This window comes from Tachyglossus aculeatus, chromosome 3 (genome assembly GCF_015852505.1).
Source record: "Tachyglossus aculeatus isolate mTacAcu1 chromosome 3, mTacAcu1.pri, whole genome shotgun sequence".
NCBI lineage: Eukaryota > Metazoa > Chordata > Mammalia > Monotremata > Tachyglossidae > Tachyglossus > Tachyglossus aculeatus.
The window spans coordinates 85,567,114-85,585,233 of NC_052068.1; the positions used below are offsets into that span (position 1 = coordinate 85,567,114).

Here is an 18,120-nt window from a genome sequence, read left to right on the forward strand (position 1 = left end):
TTCCCATTCAGTCAGTCAATCAATCAATTGTATCTATAGGGCACTTACTATGTGCAGAACACTGAACTAAATGCTTGAGAGAGTATAATATGACCCAGTTGGTAGACACATTCCCTGCTTACAATGAGTTTAATATTCTTGTCTGTGGCTGCTACTTTTTAAAATTATTAACTGAAGGATTTTAAAAGCTTATTAACCTTCGACATCCAGGCTCAGGAACTCCAGACCCTGTTGTGATTTGCTGTGGCTATTTTCAATTTCTCCATAGGCTGATAAATCCTATCTTCTGTCTGGTGGGTGTTCAATTATACAACTATGCCTTGTGCCTCTTGGATGCTCAATAAATCCCTACATTCTGAGCTGCTGTACTGACAGGCTCAAAAATTCTATTAACCCACCATAATTTTCCCAACTGTTCCCACAACCAACGGAGTCATTGTACCTTGCAACAGCTAGGATCAATAGCCTGGAGTAGCTGGGCTATGGGTTGTGCTTTCAATCTTTAATACAACTCTTCCTTCCCAGGGTCTGCCGTTACCACAATTTATTAGGTGCTTACTGCATGCCAAGCACTGTGTTAATACAAGAAAGTCAATTAAGACAGTCCCTGGCTCAGAAGGGTTCCACCATCTAAACGGGGAAAGAGAGACATCTGTAACAATGTGAATGTGTTCTAAACCATGATGACAACAAGTTTGAACTGAGCAATCAAAAAGACAACAGCAAATGTATAAATTACATATTTGTTTGTTCTCTCCCTGAAGACTGTAAACTCCTTGTGGGAAGGGAACACATCTGTTGTATTGTACTTTTCTGAGTGCTTAGTATAATGCTCAGCACACAGTAAGCATTGGATAAATACCATGGATGGATGGATTGATTGATCACCCTTGGAGGGGATGGTCACCACGTACTGCTCCAATCCAGGTAACCACCCCATGACAGATGGAAGGAGAGACTGTCCTCCTGGTCTCATCTTGGAAATGTGGGGAAGCGGGGTCTCACTCCCGCCATGTCAGGCAGGAGTGGAGTTTGACTTGGCATCTCCCGCTGGGAGAGGGCACATTGCACATCCTGGGCAATCTGATCCTCCATCAGATTGGAAAAGATGAACCGTGGGAGGAAAGCAAATGAAGGAGAAGGAATCGCTGCTACAGGGCATCGAATCAAAGGGTCTGGTGCCCCTGGCTTCCTGTTGTGTTCTCCTAGAGATCGACTTCTCCTAGACCTGGCCTAGTTATAATCAAGCCCACACCTGGGACCTTGGTCATTAGGGTGGCTGGAATTGATCATGGCGTAGTGGATAGAGCAGGGGCATGGGAGTCAGAAAGTCATGGGTTCTAATCCTGGCTCTGCTACTTGTTTGCTGTGTGACCCTGGGCAAGTCACTTCACTTCTCTGGGCCTCAGTTACCTCACCTGTAAAATAGGGATTCAGACTGTGAGCCACAAGGAGCAGGGACTGTGTCCAACTCGATTTGCTTGTTTCCACCCCAGTGCTTAGAATGGTGTCTGGAACATAGTAAGTGCCTAGCAAATACCATGAGGATGATGATTAATATTATTATTGTGATTGGTTTGTCTCACGAATTATCTGTTAAACTCAGCGACAACTAGTACACATTTAAGAAAGACCAGAATTAAGATGGAGCTTATTTGGTCAATTCTTTCTTCAGGAGGCGGGTTGCCCTTGCCCGTGGAAGAGTGTGGGCAGTGCCCCTGCTGTGAGCGAAGGGATACCCAGGCCGTGGCTCAGGGATCCTCCATCAGATTGGAAAAGATGAACCGTGGGAGGAAAGCGAATGAAGGAGAGGGAATCACTGCTACAGGGCACCGAATCAAAAACGAGCCACAAATGGCACGGCCCAAACATTAAGCCAGGTCTGATTCCAGTCTCGCTGCTGATGCTTCTGTTTCCAAACTCCCCTGACTCCTCTGCTGCGGTTACAGTCCAACCTCTGGTGCATTTTCCCTCCTACCAATCTCACGACTCAGTCCCCATAGATATGTCAGGGATATGATTCTGTAATCTCAGAAAGAAAGCAAGCCTTAGAGCTACAATTCTCCGCAGCAGATAATCTCGGCTCCCACTTGCACACAAATGTAAACATCCTACACAGACCACTGAGCTAATTACTGTATTAGCCATCCATTAAATTGACATCAGTGCAATATACAGAAAGATATATATATATATATATATATATATAGAGAGAGAGAGAGAGAGAGAGAGAGAGAGAGAGAGGGGGGCGGGGGGAGGAGGGAGAGTGGGAGAGGAGGGAGAGAGAAAGAGACAGATAGGGCAAAAGAGGTAGTGGGAGATGGAGGGAAAGGAAATGGGAGGGAGAAGGAAAGAGAGTGAGAGAGAAGGAGTGAGAGGGAGAGAGAGGGAGAGGGAAAAGGAGGAACAGGGAGAAGGATACAGAGGGAGAGGGAGAAATACATAGAGGAGGAGAAAGACAGCACCACCCTTCATTTCCCTCCTTCCAACCCCTCCCCTTTATGTCATTCATTCATTCAACTGTATTTATTGAGCACTTACTAGGTGCACAGCACTGTACTAAGCACTTGGAAAGTACAATTTGGCAACAGATAGAGACAATCCCTACCCAACAGCAGGCTCACAGTCTAGGAGAGAGGAGATAGACAACAAAACAGGCTGACAGGCATCAATAATATGTCTTCCCCTCTAGACTATAAACTTGTGATGGGTAGGGAACATATCTGCTAATTTGTTGTATTGTACTCTCCCAAGTGCTTAGTACGGTGCTTTGCACATTGTAAGCACTCAATAAATATGATTGGATGATTGACTGTGGCATCCCCTCCCTTCACCCATACTTGTCCTTCTTTCCCAGCACTGCCCCTTTTATCCCCTTCCCCTCATGCTGCCCTTTCAGATCATTCCAATCCAACCCCTTCCCACACCCATTCCCTCCCCAACAGCCTCAGCCTCCATTCCATCATGGGAAAGTTTTCCTTCATCCTTGACCTGTTTCTGACTCAGTCACTGCACCTCCTTGCCATCACTGAAGCCTGACTCTCCCCAGATGACACTCTCTCCCCTGCTGCTCTCTCTAGAGGGGGCCTCATTTTCTTCGACTCCCCAAGCTTCACTGGGAAAGGAGGGAGAGTGGGCTACCTTCTTGCTCTCTAATGATGCTTTCACACCATCCCACCTCCCCAATCCCTCTGTTTCCCTTCCTTTGCCTCTACCACCTACTCCGGTTATTAGTCACAGGCATTTACCATGTCTCAGGCCCCTCCAATTTTCTGAATCATTTTGATTCCTAATATTTCTTTTCTTTCTCCAATCCTACACTGAAACTTGAGCACTTCAATATCCATAAGGACGTTTCCAACTCTTCTTACTTCTCAACTCCACTGACCTCCTGCTGCACCCCACTTCACTTACTCTGATACACACTCTACTTCATCATCTCTAGTCACTATACAGTCTCTGCCCTCAACAACTCTGAATTCCCTCTATCCAACCACAACCTCCTCAACTGGCTTTCTCTTCTACACACTCCCTCCCCAAAAATCTATCCTGTTCCTCCATAGAGAACTGATCTTTTGACCTCCTCCAGCTCCTTAAAGTCATCATGCCCCATTTGGTTTCCATACTCAAACCACTTTCTCTTGGAGCACAAATTGATGGATTCAAGATTCCCCTTCCTCTGAACTCAACTCCCTCTTTCCCCTGTTCCTTCAGTGATCCTGTACCACTAACCCACAACCCTGGATCACTTCCATAAACCACTTCTTCTGCTCCTGTGCTTGAGCTGTGGAGCACTGCTGGTGGAAATCCAGACATCAATTTGAACGTGTCCATTTCACCTTCATTCTCACCTGCTCTAACTCTGTCCTCCCTGCCGCCAGACATCATTTCTCCATCATTATTGACTCCCACGCCCATTGCCCTCATCAGTTGTTTCAGACATTTAACTCGCTCCTTAAACCCCCGTCTCCTGACTCTCTACTTTATTGAGAAAATTGAAATCATCAGGCTTGATCTCCCTAAAATCTCCTCTGCTCCTCTCCAGTTCCTCCTTCCTGGCCATTTGATTTTCCATCTCTTTCCCAGCAGTATCTCCAAAGGAGATGTCCCACCTCCTCTCAGAAACTGCCCCCTCCACCTAACCCCAACCTTTCCTTCTTCCCTCCCTGATTACCATCTCTAACTGTTCACTTTCCAATAGCTTCTTTACCACTGTCCATGTATCCTTCATCCTAAAAAAAAAACCCCTCCCTTGACTTCACGGCTCCCTCCAGTTATTACCCCAAGACCCTGTTACTATTCCTCTCAAAACTCTTTGAGTTAGTTGTCTACACATGATGCCTCCACTCCTCACCTCCAACTCTGTCCTTGACCCCCTCCAATTTTGCTTCCACCCCCTTCACTCCCCCGAAACTGCCCTCTCAAAGGTCACCAATGATCTTCTTGCCAAATCTAACAGCCTCTACTCTGTCCTCATCCTCTGTCAGTACAACTGCCTTGGACACTGTGGGGCACCTTCCTTGTTCTCCTCCTATTTCTCTGGTCACTCCTTCTCGGTCTCTTTCACAGGATTCTCTAACAAGGCTCAGTTCTGGGTCCCCTTCTTTTTACCCTCTAAACCCACTCTCTTGGAGAACTCATTTGGTCCCATGGCTTCAACTACCATCTCTGTGTGGATGATTCCCAAAGCTACATCTCCAATCCTGAACTCTCTCCTCCTCTGAATTTCTGTATTTTCCTCTCCCTTCAAGACATCTGTACTTGGATGTCCTTCCAACAGGTCCAACTTAACATATCCAAAGCAAAACTCCTCACTTCCCAACCAAGTCCGGTTTCCCACCCTGTCTATCCAATCACTGCAGACAGCATGACTATCCTCCCTGTCTCACAAGTTCATACCTTTGGCACAATCCTCAAATAATCTCACTCCCCAAAGCCTTATCTATCACCTTCAGAGCCTTATTAAGGTCACATCTCCTTCAAAAGAAGCAGTGTGGCCTAGTGGAAAGAGGACTTGTAGTCAGAAGGACCTAGGTTCTATTCCCAGCTCTGCTACTTGTCTGCTGTGTGACTTTGAGCAAGTCACTTAACTTCTCTGTGTCTCAGTTACCTCATCTGTAAAATGAGTATTAAGACACTGAGCTTCACGAGGGACAGGGACTTTGTCCAATCTGATTATTTGTACCTACCCCAAGTGCTTAGTACAGCACATAATAAGCACTTAACAAATACCTGGGAAAAAAAGACCTTCCCCAAATAAGTTCTCTTTTCCCCAATTCTCTCTGCCTTCTGCCTCATCTATGCATATGGATCTGAACCTTTTGGGCATTTAATATCACCCTACCCTCAGCCTCACAGCAGTAATGTATTTATCCATAATTTATTTCTATTTACATCTGTCTCCCTTTCTATACTGTAAGCTCACTATGGGCAGGGAACAAGTCTACCAACTCCTTTGTACTATATTTGCCAAAGCGCTTAGTACAATGCCGTTCACACAGCAAGTGCTCAATAAGTACCACTGACTGATTGATGTGCCCCAACACTTAGTATACTGCTTGGCACACAGTAAGCACTTAATACAATTATTATTATCATTATTACATTGGCCTCACAGTGGGAGAACATCAATTGATTCCCTCTTTTAAAGATGAGAAGTTGAAGGTACAGAGAAGTTAAGCAACTTGACCGAGGTCACATAACAGGCAACAGTGTGGCCATGTTGAAAGTGCAAGGGCCTGAGAATCAGAGGACCTGGGTTCTAATCCCTGCTCTGATTAGAGCTTGCTTGCTCTAATTGCTTGCTGTGTGACCTTGGGCAAGTCACTTAACTTCTCTGTGCTTCAGTTTCCTCAACTCTAAAATGGGGATCTCTTCTCCCTCCCACTTAGACTGGGAGCCCCATGTGGGACTGGGATTGATCTAATTAACTCGTACCTACACCAATTACAACAGTGTTTGTCACATAGTATCTGTTTAACAAATACCACAAAACAAACAAACACACACACATTTCCAGTGTGTTAGGAGAAGTTCTTACAGGCAGGGCATGGGGCACACAGCTGACCACAGACCAGGCTTGTGAGGGTTAGGGCTGGATGACTGCAGCCTCTAAACCACCTTTAACCTAGCACAATTCTCTTTACCCGCAGCAATGCATTTGTCCTTTTTTAAAAAGAAAAGAACCAGAAAATTTCCTCAAACTCCAGGTGAGGGTGGTGGAATGGGGGAGGAGAGGTGAAGTGGCATCTCCAAATGAGCTATGATCAGCAGAGGCCCGATGGCAGAGCGACATACGTGCTGAAGTGGGGCACAGATGTCATCATCCAGTCAGCAAACACCAGTGATTCCCCCAGGAATAGGGTCTAGCTGGAGGCTTGTGGTAGCCCATTCTGAGTGGCTGTGGGAAGCAGCATTGCCTGGTGGAAAGACGACCTGGGTTCTAATTCTGACTGGTCCAGTTGTCTGCTGGGTGACCTTAGGCAAGTCACTTCTCTATACCTTGATTTCCTCATTGGCAAAATGGGGATTAAATCCTATTCCTTCCTACTTAGACCATAATCCCCAAGTAAGACAGGGACTGTGTCCACCCTGAATATTTTGTATCCACCCCAGCACCTAGAACACTGCTTGACACATAGTAAGCACTGAATCAATCAATCAATCAATCAATCGTATTTAATGAGTGCTTACTGTGTGCAGAGCACTGTACTACGTGCTTGGGAAGTACAAGTTCCTACCCACAGTCCCTACCCAACAGTGGGCTCACAGTCTAAAAGGGGGAGATAGAGAACAAAACTAAACATACTAACAAAATAAAATAAATAGAATAGATATGTACAAGTAAAATAGAGTAATAAATATGAACAAGTCTTATAATCCATTACTATTGTGTGAACTTGCTTCTCCCAGTGATTAATGTTATTTTCGTGCTGCTCTCAATCAGGGTTTCTCCAGTCAATTTATTTTGTTAGCTTAGAAATCCTCTGTGGGACGGAGACCAAGTCAAAGATGAGACCCTGCCCTCGGATATGAGGACGGCAGGGAGCCATCGGGAGTGGGGCAATCTCAGTCCTTCCACTTGCTATGGGAACACTAACGCTCACTGCAGCAGACAGCATTTCTGCAGAATATCCCCCAGGCACTTAGTTCTAAATGAGATTTCCCACCCCCACAATTTCATTTTTAAATTTTTTATTGCACTGGTGCTATCCGGAAGCAACCAGGGGAAAGCAACCCCAGGGCTGCAGTGACTCTACCCTGGTTTAGTTCATCCCGACGGGTGGCTGAAATGGCAGGTGCGTGTGTATGGAAGCTGTCGCTGAAGAACTGTCTTGAGTTCCTCTCAGATTCTGGGGAATAAAGCTGAGGTCAGTGTAAATCTGCAGTCTGCGTTACAGCTGAGGGAGCGGGTTGGCGGGGGGCAGGGGTTGGGAGCAGGCTAAATTTGGGCCTTAACTTGGGTTAATTTTCTCAGAGTGCACAGTGAGAGGGGGTCATGATTCAACAAAACGAGACACTGGAGAATGAGAAGCAAGAAAAACAGGGAGAAGACCTTAGATGACAGCCCTTAAGGGAGAGCAGCAATAACCAGGCAATACTTATTTAAATGGCCCTGGTGGCTTGAATGATTGCTCCAACATCTCCCCCGACCCCTGCCAGAGAAATGAGGGGAGGGGGCACGGTCACAGTGGATAGAATATGGTCCTGGAAGTCAGAAGGTCATGGGTTCTAATCCTGACTCTGTGACTTTTCTGCTGTCATTTCACTTTCCTGGGTCTCAGTTACCTCATCTGTAAAATGGGGATTGAGACAGTAAACCCCATGGGGGACAATGACTGTGTCCAACCTGATTTGCTTGTATCTACCCAGTGCTTAGTACAGTGCCTGGCACATAGTAAGCACTTACCAAATACCACTTTGGAGGATGATGGGTGGATGAGCCCGGAATAAGGTGGTCATCTATGGTCCTCGAGACTACCGGACATTGAAATGTCTGTGATGTCACCTGCATTCGGCATAACTTGATACCATCAATACAAGCCATTTTGAGTAAGTGTGCTGAATATTCAGGAGCCTAGAGTGTTTCTCCTGCTAATTTTGTTGTATTGTACTCTCCTAAACTCTTAGTACAGTGCTCTGCAAATAGTATGTGCTCAGTAAATGCCTCTGATAGATTTACTGGGGAGGTCCAGATTCCACAACTTTCTCCAGAACCACTGCATTCCCCTCCACAGGCACAGGCACCACATCTGAGGCACAAAACGTGGTGGCAGAGGCCATGGAGGAGAGAAGCTGGGCACTGAAAATTAAAATCCTGTCTACAGAGTTATCTGGGGCCATGGACATCCCGAGGACACAGCTCCTGAAAACCACAATGCCCAGTTTAAATCAATCAATGGAATTTATTGGGTGCTTTCTGTGTGCAGAGCACTGTGCTAAGTGCTTAGAACCAGATGCCTGGCCACCCTAGTCAGGAAGTTTGGTCTGGTGGTAAGAGACACTGGCCAGGCAAAGTAACCAAGGTGAGGGGCCTAGCTCCAGGGGGTTAGTGAACTGGCCACTCCCACAGTCGGGTAAATGGACTCTGGTTTCGTCAACTCTGGATGCTTCCCAGTATTATCCCAGCTAGGTAGGGGCTCAGGCCTAGTTTGGGAGTGGAAGGTGTTTGGTTCCAGTCCCATTGGCTCTGGAAAGGGCAGTCTGGCCCTACAGGCAGCACCAAGATGCCGAGTGAGTTCCCTGGCCCAGCCGCTTCGGATGGGAGGGCCCCTCTTCTCGGGCTGCAGTGACTTGAGAATGCTCCTTGCTGGATCCAGAGTCTCAGGGCTAGACCCAACCAGACTCATGATCTCTTATAGGCTGGGGGGAGAATATATATATACATATATATATGTATATGTATATATGTATATGTATATATATGTATATATGTGTGTGTGTGTGTGTGTGTGTGTGCGTGTGCGCGCGTTCCTACCAAATGCATCACATTATGATCTCTACTTGTCTAAACCTAGGCAAGGAGCGTTGGCATAATCAAAGTTAAGCCCCCGCAAACCCGAGAAACCCCAGGAAGAGCCGTGGACTGGAGAGGAAAACAAAGTCGCTGTTGACGCAAGGATATAGAACATTTCACCAAGATAAAAAAGACACGATCTAAGATAGAAGGAGCAAGAAGGCCCCAGAATACAGAGGTAATGAGAATGTTTTGTTTTATGTGAAGAACAAATAGAGTCTCTGAGACAGAGGAAGAACAAATAGAGTCTCTGAGACAGAGGAAGAAAACCATAACTCAAAGCAAAACATACTAATTTTTATGGCCAAAGTTCTTTTGGGAATGTAGCAATAGTGGACTATTAATATAAAATACTGGTCCAGTATATCAGTACAATGAAAATCTTGGTCTAATCATGGATGACCTAGGCAATGTTTAGCATATAAGAGTAGGAACTGGTTGTCCTATTCAGGAGATATATTCCCAAAAGCTTTTAAGGAGGGTTGGAGGGAGACAAAGAGGGGCAGGAAAGAGGGGGAGAGGGAGAGAGAGAAAGAAGGAGAGAGAGGAGAGAAAGGGAGAGAAAAGAAGAGAGAGAAGGATATATAGAGGAGAGAGATAATGAGGAGAGAGAGAAAGGGAGATAGAAAAGGAGAGGGAGAGGGGGAAGGATAGAGAGAGAAAGGGAGAGGGGGAGAAGGAGAATGAAAGGGGGAAATAGAAAGCTAGAGATAGAAAGCAAGAGAGAAATGGAGCACAGAGGGGGAGAAGCATAGAGAAAGAACAGAGAGAGAGATGTTCAAGGAGAAAGCAGTGGCCGTACTCCCTTAGTCTGAACAAGAACTGGGAGGCCTGGCCAGTCATCCAACATGATCCCAATGTCATGAGATTTTACCTCAAAAATATGTGACAGTGATTTTTTGTGTTTCTGGAATTTGTAACGTGTTGCTTTATTGCTCGGTTAAGTGTCTGTGATACTACATTTTAAGGTTTTGGATTTCATCTTGCCTTACTGCCAAATGATGATTTCATATGTTTTCGTCTTCATTTTAGCAGCTCTATTTTTCTCATTCTTTTCCATTTTATTTATTTCTATATCCTTATGCTCTCCTTCCCCACACTCCCCTATCAGTAATTTATTTTAATGAGCGTTTCTCCTACTAGACTGTGAGTGCCTTGCGGGTATACAGTGCTTAACACACTCGTGGCTCAGTGGAAAGATCACGGGCTTGGGAGTCAGAGGTCATGGGTTTGAATACCCGCTTCACCACTTGTCAGCTGTGTGACCTTGGGCAAGCCACTTAACGGCTCTGTGCCTCAGTTACCTCATCTGTAAAATGGGAATTAAGACTGTGAGCCCCACGTGGGACAACCTAATCACCTTGTATCCCCCCCACAGCGCTTAGAACAGTGCTTCACACATAGTAAGCACTTAACAAATACCATAATTATTAGCACACAGTAAGCACTCAATATATATACTGATGTTTCATATTTTACATAATTACTCCTTCCCATCTGTAATTTATTTTAATATCTGTTTCCCCTACCAGATGGTAAGCTCTTTGAGGACCAGGAATGTGTTCTGATTCTACTGTCCTCTCCCAACTGCTCCATTCAGATCTCTCACCTAGTAAGTGTTCAAGAAATACCATTGATTGATTCACTTATCAGCTATGGAAAGTTACATGAATGGACATTGCTATAAACAGTTCTCTGGGATTTTTGAAAAAATTGCTCCACCCCTCCACTTGAAGGAGCAATAAGCTAGCCTACTTGAAGTTTTCAGAAATCATTAAGCCACAAAAATGGTATTTAACATAGTAATGACAAATTAGCTCTGCCCTCATTTTCCAACTCTCACCCCCACCCACCTCTGCCCCATCCAACTTCCTGCTGCTGCCCCTCAAAAGAACAAAGCCCTCTCCTTGCAACAAACACATTCAGAAAACCTTGCATATTTCCCTCCTATCTCAGATACCCATGAAAACCAAACCCAAGGGGAATCGAAATGAGAGGTGGCGTAGAGAACACTTCTTTCACAGCCGCTGCCTGATTTCATTAGGCTCTGGGAACATTGCCCTGCACTTATTTTTGGGGTCACGCTACGTGAGAAAAGACAATTTAAGAAAAGGAGCAAAGCAAAGTTAGAAACGCACCAGCAAACAGCATTCTCCCCGTGAGCATTTCTGCCAGGATGCACCCTGCCGCCCACATATCGATGGCTTTGGTGTAGTTGTTGGGTGAGAGGAGCAGGCGAGGAGATCGATACCATTTCGTTACCAACCCTTCTGACAGATAACCCTGAAAGACACATAAAAATCACACACACGCACAGGTAAATAACTCTGAGCCACAGTCTCCCAACATTTCCCCAGTCCAAGCTCACCAAGAGAGGACATGAGGTTTAAAGGCATTTCCGCATTTGCCCTCAGTTTCACTAGATTTGTAAGCTCCTTGTGGGCAGGGATCATGTATACCCACTCAACTGTACTCTCTCAAATGCTTAGTAAATACCACTGATGGATTGATCCACTGAAGGAACAAGACAGGGTGAGTTAAACTTAATAGGGTTTGGTTGAAAGACGATTCCATCAGCTAGCATTTGGGTTGAGGCCTGAGTACCAGATGAGGCTCTGAAGAAGGTCAATCTACAAAAATCATATAGAAGAAGGTTTGTGTTTGTATAGTGTTTTTATTTTTTCAAAGACAGTGATTATTATCCCCATTTTACAAGGGAGGAAACAGGCTCAGAGAGGTTAAGACTTTTTGGAGGTCACACAGCAGGGTAGTATCAGGTTTCCTGACTTCCAGCTCCAAATCCTGCCATGCAATCCTGTTGGCTCCCTCTCACCTCACCCCCACATCCCCTTTTACACCTTTGTCTCCTTAATTCCCATAACTCAAACCTGCCCTACTGCCCTCTCCACCCTTTAATAAAATACCTTGTCTCTTTGACTGACCATGTGCCTTCTGAGTCCAGCAGGTTCATTACTGCCCCCTCCCCTCAAGCCTGAAATCCCTAAAGCTGTGATGGACCAGGGATCATGGAGGGGAGGAGAGTCCGGGGTGGAGACCACCTCTGTCTGGTCCAGGCCCGTCTGTACCCCTAGAGAACAAAAAAGCCCCTCGGGGCAGAATCGGGTTCTTGGCTCCAGGGCTGGAGCAGAATCAGGATGGAATTTGAAAGATGCCGCTGGAGGGTGAAGGAAAGGGGTGTTGGGGGCAACCTGGGGGATGGGAAAGAATGATAAAGGAATAAAGGAATAAAGGGTGTTGGGGATGGGAAAGAATGATAAAGGAATAAAAAAGGCTTACCTGGGCAACAGATGGGCCAATCATGCAGAATTATGTTCTCTATATGTGTGTGAGCAAGATAATAATAATAATTATGGTATTTAAGTGCTTACTATGTGGCAGGCACTGTACCAAGCACTGGGGTGGATGCAAGCAAAATGGCTTGGACATAGTCCCTGTCCCATGTCGGGTTCACAGTCTCCCTGTGCCATGAGGGGCTCACAGTCTCAATTCCCAGTTTACAGATGAGGTAACTGAGGCACAAAGTGAAGTGACTTCTCCAAAGTCACGCATCAGACCGGTGGCGGAACCGGAATTAGAACCCATGACCTCCTGACTCCGAGGCCTGGGCTCTGTCCACTATGCCATGCTGCTTCTCTAGAGAGGAACTAGAAGCTGTGTGTTTGTGTGTGTGCATGCATGTGTGGGATCGGAACTGGGAGCTCTGTATGTGTGTGTGTGTACACAAGCATTGGTGAGATAGGAACTGGAAGGGGTATGTGTGTGTTTACACGCATGCAGATGTGAGAAAGGAACTGGAAAGTGTGTGTGTGTGTGTGTTTTCTGTTCCACATCCTCTTGTTCCTGCCCCCACCTTCACCTCACCCACCAGCCACTGACCTCCCTAGATTTGTGGCAGGCTCTGAGCTCTAGAAATACAAAAATGCCCTCTCCAGCTCTGGCTAGCCACATTCTACTTGCAGCCCAAAGCCACAACTGTGGTACAGGAAACATCAGCAGGGATCCTGTTCAGTTCCACCCGAGAAAGCTGCTCAACAGCCACTTTGGGCTTTCTGGATCAGCTACATGGTGAGCTCCTAATTGGAGGGTCTCTCAAATGTGGCCAATCAGGTGGAATTCCAGTGAGGGGATGACACCCTGCTGTCAACTAATCAATCAATTGTATTTATTGAGCGCTTACTGTGTGCAGAGCACTGTACTAACTACTACTGGATGCTGCTGTGACACATCAGAAAACACATCCTGACCCCCAGTTTCCCCATCTGTCAAATGGGAATCATCATCCCCATCATCATAAGCATCATCACAATACCAGTCACCAAATTCAGAAGATTACAAGTTTTAATGAGATGATGGCAAACCAAACAGCACTCGGAGCTAAGCAGAAAGGTACAATGAACATTCAAAACTCCCATGTCCTTATATGATTCTTAAACAAAGAGTACCCTGAAATAGAGGACCCCACTTGGTTTTATTATTGCTCAACCATCCAATTGATAATAACACACTACCCCTCACTGCATAGCACTCCAAACACAAATGAATAACAGCTTATGAAAAGCTCTCAAAAGAGTTCAAGCTGGCTTCACACAGTTTCAGTATAATAGACTTACTTCAAAAATAACTCAATGAGCCACCTGCAGTTCACCCCAAAAGGCTTGGTTTTAAAAAGAAGGAATCTGCAGTCATTCTCATAGTCACATGAAACTTTGAAAAGGCAAGGTCTCAGCTGTAATCTCCAAGGCTTTAGGACATTTTTCAGATCCTGAATTTGGGGCTCCATTTCTCTTTTAACCGTGTTGGTTTAATCACCTTGAGATGTGAGACCCACACCTCCTGAGACCTGATTCTCAACATGGCATGGAATAAACCCTCCCCTTCAAACCAACCCAACTGCTCCCAAAAGACTGAGGCTCCAATAAAGCAGGTGGAAAGCTCAATTTCATTCTAGTTTCTGCTTTCAAGGATTTCACACACTATCAGTCCTGTAACTGTGCGATTCATCTTTATATTCTTTTTCTCTCTACTTTCCCTTCTTCCTCCTCTCTCCCTTCCCCTCAGTCTCCCCTCTTATTCTCTCTTTTTCCTCTCCCCTTCTCTGTCCTGTCCCTTCCTCCTTCAATTTCTCCCCATATCTTACTAGAGAAGCAGCATGACTCAGTGGAAAGAGCACAGGCTTTGGAGTTAGGGGTCATGGGTTTGAATCCTGACTCTGCCAATTGTCAGCTGTGTGACTTTGGGCAAGTCACTTAACTTCTCTGTGCCTCAGTTCCCCCATCTATAAAATGGGGGTGAAGACCGTGAGCCCCCCGTGGGACAACCTGATCTCCTTGTAACCTCCCCAGCGTTTAGAACAGTGCTTTGCACATAGTAAGCACTTAATAAATGCCATCCTCATTATTATTACCCTTCCTCTCCTTTCTCCCTCTGAAATGGAAGAACGGGTTATTCCCATCAGTTATTTTCTTTGATTGAGTAATGACTGAATCCTGTTCTTCAAATGCGACTACACTACTTTGAATCTCATCCACATTTTAATTTTCCTAGACATGAATAATCTCATTTGTCCTTCCAAAATACCTGAGAGGTGGGGAGGACATTATTATCATTCCCATTCTACAATGGGGAAATGGACACAGAGAGGTGAAGTTATTTGCCCAAGGTCACCCATTAGGTAAGTAGTAGGGCTCAAAGCTAGGTCTGCTGAACCACTACCTTCCCCATATGACGTCTGGGGAGATGACTTATTTTTGTTAGTCATCTGTTTAGGAAACTTATTTTACTTTACAGAGGACCTAGTGGAAAGAGCATGAACCTGGGAATCAGAGGACCTTGGTTCTAAACCTGGTGTGTGACCTTGGGCAAGTCACTCCAATTCTCTGAGCCTCAGTACTCTCATCTGCAAAATGGGGATTCAGAACCTGTTCGCCCTCCTAGACTATGACCCTCATGGGAGACCTGATTATCCTGTAAGTACCTCAGTGCTTATTACAGTGCTTGACACACAGTAAGTGCTTAACGAATACATTTATATTTGAATTGCTAGTCACTTACAACTGTTGCCCATGAAGCCATTTGAATGAGCTGAATCCTGTGTTTATCTCTGTCCAGCTCTTGTCTTGTCTTATGCTGTCGAGTTGACTCTGACCCATAGCGACTTCATGGACACATCTCTCCCAGAACACCCCACCTCCATCTGCAATCATTCTGGTAGTGTATCCAATAGAGTTTTCTTGGTAAAAATACGAAAGTAGTTTACCATTGTCTTCTTCTGCGCAGTAAACTTGAGTCTCTAACCTCGACTCTCTCCCATGCCACTGCTGCCCAGCACAGGTGAGTTTTGACTTAAAGCAGATTGCCTTCCCCTTGCTAGCCACTGCCCAAGCTAGGAATGGAATGGGTAGTCCTCTACTTGACTCTCCCTCCCATAGCTGAGACTGGTAGAGTACTGGACACTCTCCAGGTGTGAACCTGAAGGAGGTTGTCAAGCTCTAGCCCAAGTATAACCATTTCTAGACTACAACAGGCATGACAAATGCTAGAGAAGTGACTGAGAGGTCTAAGGGAGGCAGATGAACAGAAATTTTCTCGTACTGCTTCAGTGTGGGGAGAAAATATTCATTCATTCATTCATTCAATCGTATTTATTGAGCGCTTACTGTGTGCAGAGCACTGTACTAAGCACTTGGGAAGTACAAGAGACGGTCCCTACCCAACAGTGGGCTCACAGTCTAGAAGGGGGAGACAGACAACAAAACATATTAACAAAATAAAATAAATAGAATAAATATGTACAGATAAAATAGAGTAATAAATACGTACAGACATATATACATATATACAGGTGCTGTGGGGAGGGGAAGGAGGTAAGGCGGGGGGATGGGGATGGGGGATCTTGCTCATCTCTCATGTGAATATCATCATTCCCCTCACTCTAACAATCAATAAATCAATCAATCGCATTGAGTGCTTACTGTGTGCAGAGCACTGTGCTAAGCGTTTGGGAAGTACAAGTCGGCAATCAATCAATCAATCAATCGTATTTATTGAGTGCTTGCTGTGTGCAGAGCACTGTACTAAGCACTTGGGAAGTACAAGTTGGCAACATATAGAGACAGTCCCTACCCAACAGTGGGCTCACAGTCTAGAAGGGGGAGACAGAGAACAAAACCAAACATACTAAAAAAATAAAGTAAATAGAATAGATATGTACAAGTAAAATAAATAAATAAATAGAGTAATAAATATGTACAAACATATATACATATATACAGGTGCTGTGGGGAAGGGAAGGAGGTAAGATGGGAGGACGGAGAGGGGGAGAGGAGGAGAGGAAGGAAGGGGCCCAGTCTGGGAAAGCCTCCTGGAGGAGGTGAGCTCTCAGTAGGGCCTTGAAGGAAGGAAGAGAGCTAGCTTGGTGGATGGGCAGAGGGAGGGCATTCCAGGCCCGGGGGATGATGTGGGCCGGGGTAGATGGCGGGACAGGCGAGAACGAGGCACAGTGAGGAGATTAGCGGCAGAGGAGCGGAGGGTGCAGGCTGGGCTGTAGAAGGAGAGAAGAGAGGTGAGGTAGGAGGGGGCGAGGTGATGGACAGCCTTGAAGCCCAGGGTGAGGAGTTTCTGCCTGATGCGCAGATTGATTGGTAGCCACTGGAGATTTTTGAGGAGGGCAGTAATATGCCCAGAGCGTTTCTGGACAAAGACAATCCGGGCAGCAGCATGAAGTATGGATTGAAGTGGGGAGAGACACGAGGATGGGAGATCAGAGAGAAGGCTGATGCAGTAGTACAGACGGGATAGGATGAGAGCTTGAACAAGCAGGGTAGCGGTATGGATGGAGAGGAAAGGGCAGATCTTGGCAATGTTGCGGAGCTGAGACCGGCAGGTTTTGGTGATGGCTTGGATGTGAGGGGTGAATGAGAGCGCGGAATCGAGGATGACACCAAGGTTGTGGGCTTGTGAGACGGGAAGGATGGGAGTGCCGTCAACAGTGATGGGAAAGTCAGGGAGAGGGCAAGGTTTGGGAGGGAAGACAAGGAGTTCAGTCTTCGACATGTTGAGCTTTAGGTGGCGGGCAGACATCCAGATGGAGATGTCCTGAAGGCAGGAGGAGATGCGAGCCTGGAGAGAGGGGGAGAGAGCAGGGGCAGAGATGTAGATCTGGGTGTCATCAGCGTAGAGATGATAGTTGAAGCCGTGGGAGCGAATAAGGTCACCAAGGGAGTGTGTGTAGATCGAGAACAGAAGAGGACCAAGTACTGAACCTTGGGGAACCCCCACAGGAAGGGGTGGGAGGGGGAGGAGGAGCCTGCAAAAGAGACTGAGAATGAACGACCGGAGAGATAAGAGGAGAACCAGGAGAGGACGGAGTCTGTGAAGCCAAGGTCAGATAGCGTGTTGAGAAGAAGGGGGTGGTCCACAGTGGCGAAGGCAGCTGAGAGGTAGAGGAGGATTAGGACAGAGTATGAGCCGTTGGATTTGGCAAGCAGGAGGTCATTGGTGACCTTTGAGAGGGCAGTTTCCGTGGAATGTAGGGGATGGAAGCCAGACTGGAGGGGGTTGAGGAGAGAGTTGGTGTTGAGGAATTCGAGGTGGCGCGTGTAGACAACTCGTTCAAGGAGTTTGGAAAGGAATGGTAGGAGGGATATGGGGCGATAACTAGAAGGTGAGGTGGGGTCAAGAGAGGGTTTTTTTTTAGGATGGGAGAGACATGGGCATGTTTGAAGGCAGAGGGGAACGAACCAGTGGAGAGTGAGCGGTTGAAGATGGAAGTTAAGGAGGGGAGAAGGGATGGAGAAGGTTGCGGGCTTGTGAGACAGGAAGGATGACATACTCATGCTACTTGCCTGTGGTATCTGCATCCTTCCTTCACCACCTATTTCTAAAGAATTTAGTTGGCCTGTCTCCCCTGTTAGAATGTAAGCTTCTTGAGTGCAGGGACTGTGTCTATTGTTTCTGGTACACTCTGACAAATACTTAATATAGTGTTCTGCTTGCACTTGGTGCTCAATAAATATAATTGATTGATTGATAGAAGATATAGTCCCTGCCCTCAAGGACCAATAAATCTAGAACTACAGAAAAAG

General features: G+C 46.1%; 1 protein-coding gene and 1 non-coding gene across 2 annotated transcripts in view; both read right to left on the reverse strand.

Annotated features, from left to right (window-relative positions):
* The window catches only part of MAPK4 (mitogen-activated protein kinase 4), an 85,492-nt gene that overhangs the window by 17,087 nt on the left and 50,285 nt on the right, over positions 1 to 18,120 (reverse strand). The window contains exon 4 of the mRNA XM_038743824.1: positions 11,155 to 11,299. Coding sequence (XP_038599752.1) covers positions 11,155 to 11,299 — 145 coding nt within the window. The remainder of the gene's footprint in view (positions 1 to 11,154; positions 11,300 to 18,120) is intronic.
* LOC119925926 lies at positions 15,378 to 15,517 on the reverse strand. The gene has a single exon (XR_005449853.1). It is a non-coding gene; the product is annotated as a small nucleolar RNA SNORA7 (small nucleolar RNA).